This window comes from Vanessa atalanta, chromosome 16, assembly GCF_905147765.1.
Source record: "Vanessa atalanta chromosome 16, ilVanAtal1.2, whole genome shotgun sequence".
NCBI classification, from domain to species: domain Eukaryota; kingdom Metazoa; phylum Arthropoda; class Insecta; order Lepidoptera; family Nymphalidae; genus Vanessa; species Vanessa atalanta.
The window spans coordinates 8,253,840-8,256,541 of record NC_061886.1 but is presented as its reverse complement, the minus strand read 5'-3'; the positions used below and the strand labels follow the sequence as shown (position 1 = coordinate 8,256,541).

The 2,702-nt window shown below is 34.5% G+C and overlaps 1 protein-coding gene across 1 annotated transcript; it reads left to right on the top strand.

The window, feature by feature from the left end:
* Nucleotides 1-202: 202 nt before the first annotated feature.
* LOC125069908 lies at nucleotides 203-2,050 on the top strand. The gene is made up of 2 exons (XM_047679519.1): nucleotides 203-420; nucleotides 573-2,050. The coding sequence occupies exons 1-2, from the start codon at nucleotides 334-336 to the stop codon at nucleotides 936-938; spliced, it is 453 nt and encodes a 150-aa protein (XP_047535475.1). The 5' UTR covers nucleotides 203-333; the 3' UTR covers nucleotides 939-2,050.
* Nucleotides 2,051-2,702: the final 652 nt, after the last annotated feature.

Genomic DNA, 2,702 nt, shown 5'->3' with positions numbered 1-2,702 from the left:
CTCTTGGAATGATTAAGAAGGAATTATAAACGCAATCTAGTCTGTAACTATTCTAAGTCGGCACATTAAAGCCTCTATTCGTAGAAGTCTTCGTAAAAACCAGTCTGTAGGCGCGCGCTACTGCTCGCGTGCTGAGCGCGCGCCTCCCGCTCCGGGACGCACGCGCGGGCGCACACGTAGCGGGGACCCGGTATATAAAGCCCGCCGCCCTTCCTGATTCAATCATTCCCTTCGTACGCTCCGTGTGTGCATGTCGCTTGCTATCACGCAACCTTGTAAATACGTAGTCGTAGTTCGTCGGATTAAGTTTATCATAGTCATAATTAATTAAAAATGTGTCTCGCTAAGGAAGATTCACCATCGCCGCAAAAGGAGGTTCAGTCACCTCGTTCCCCTTGGATGAAGCTCTTAAATCGTCAGGTATAAATCACATATTTTTTTTTTTAGATTCATCATTCATTTCTAGTTATTTTGTATATGTACTCATATTGTTGAAGTTTCTTTTGATTTTTCTTCATTTGACCAAAGTATAATTTATAATAAGTGGTTAATATTTGTTTCATTTATTACAGAGCTCAAAACCAAGACTTCCACGAAAAGTGACAAGCTCCACGCGAGTGAATCTAAACAAGTGCTGGTCGAAGCTTGGAGAGTTGATCTCTAACTCTTCACCTCGCACTGACCTGCCATCGCATAAGACTGTCTATCCCGAAGAACCCGTTTTAGTGCCGTTCTCCGAATACTTCTATCCCGTGGACCCGGTCAAACCGGTTCCGGTCGAAGACAACGAAAACGCCGAAAATCAGAATATCCTCAACTCTAGCCGGTTTGAACTAATCTCCGAAGAAGAGATCAGTGACAACATGGCCAATGAAGTCCGGGAAATCTGCTATTCGGCGACCAAAACGAGCTGCTTTGTATGTAAGCTTTGCTACTAACTCGTGCGTCTGCAAAATCACTTTCGTCTTCCAGTAATTTTTCAAGCAGTTTTAATTTTGGTACTAATGCAGTGAAAACAAAATCGTGTCTTCCAATATTAGATTTAGTGAGTGCTTTGACAGCACATCCATGTCTTCCATTAGTCTTAGTGACGCGTAATTCTTGTACATCTTCACTCAAGTTGATATTGTGATTTCAGTTTATGTGATTCTAGATATAAGCCATAGATATATTCGAGTTGATATTTAACAGAAAAAGATGTACTAGAATTTCACGTAAATTAGTGTTTGATATTGTGACCATATAAATTGTCCGTCATGTTTTGGTAGACAGCTTTAATGTCAACTGCACTGTAATTATCAATGCACCGATTTCCACCTAACTTCTTAACTTTGCTCCTTGAAGTTCATATTTTCAATTATGATATATCTATCGAATGTCTTCCATTAGTTTGTAAGGATTTCGCCTGTGATATGAAAAGTACATGAATTGAAGCTTTAATTAGAATAGGAAAAATATAGATTATATAAAACTATTAGAGAGTTCGGAACACTAAGTTCAATCGAAATAAATTGTATTTAAACTGGATTCGACATCTTCCATTGTAATTTGGATTCATGTTTTAATACCAAATATTGCATCAAATGTATTCCTTCGATTGACTTTAGTGTTATCACCTATTGTAGAAGATAAAATATATGAATCACAAGAGCTTTAATAGAATTAAGTTAGTTAAGGAGAAACATTATAATTTTCTATACTTATCTTTCTTTTCGCTTGTTTATTGTCTTCGATGTTTTCAAACGTGTATTCGTGCAAAAGTGGGCCGAACGTGCCAATCTTAATCTAAGATCTTCCGTAGTAGTAACTATTACTTTAAGGCTTGGTAAGTTAACTGTAAGTTTAGGCTTTAATTTTTATTTTGTCTTATTCTTTAGAAAATTTTGTCGATTTTTCCCTCGTATCAATTACTAAGTTAAGTTTATCTTTTTATTATTCTTACTTCTATTCTTGTAGTTTAGTTTAAGATTAGTATATAAACCATTTTGTAGACTGATTGTTAAGTAACTTCATGACTTTCGTTTGATCTCCGAATCTTAATAAAGATACTTATTATTATAATAAAACATATTTTTATTCCAATGTCTATATCCCATGCTATCATAAGTACATGAACTGATCTAATTAAATACATTATTAAATATTCCCGTCTCTCAAAAATCTTATGAAATATTATGATAATCAACAACAAAAGTATAGTAAAATATTTCATAATAACTTACAGAAAAATGCAATTCGTTAACCAAGGACTTAAGAATTATTAATAAGAATCAAAACCTACTAAGGTATTTTCAATTGTACGGAAGGCAATAAAAAATGAAGCCAATTTCGTTAAAATTGACAAACATCACAACTCAGATTGATATCATTAAAGGCACGACAAAATGCGTACTATTATTCCATGATGGGCAACGCATCGACATTACTCTAAGTTGGACACAGATCATATGTCTATATGACTATATCATGTCTCATATCAGCTTATATCATTAGTAATGTTTAGGGTTAAAGACCCTAAAGAAGATCTTGACATTTGCAATCTTTGCGTAACGTGACCATATCCTAACAATAACAAAACAGGAATTAATTGGTAATTCAAAACGGTCTTTATAAAATGTTCAACAAGTCTATACTAAAAAAAAATAAAGCTCTAGAGTCACTAGTCTGAGTTACAAAAACTTTTTTATTGTTTATCCAATTAA

Excerpts from the sequence above, each read along its gene's own strand:
- LOC125069908 (XM_047679519.1), top strand. The coding sequence starts at position 334 with ATGTGTCTCGCTAAGGAAGATTCACCATCGCCGCAAAAGGAGGTTCAG. Across the intron at positions 421-572 it reads TGAAGCTCTTAAATCGTCAG|AGCTCAAAACCAAGACTTCC; the intron begins GTATAAATCACA and ends CATTTATTACAG.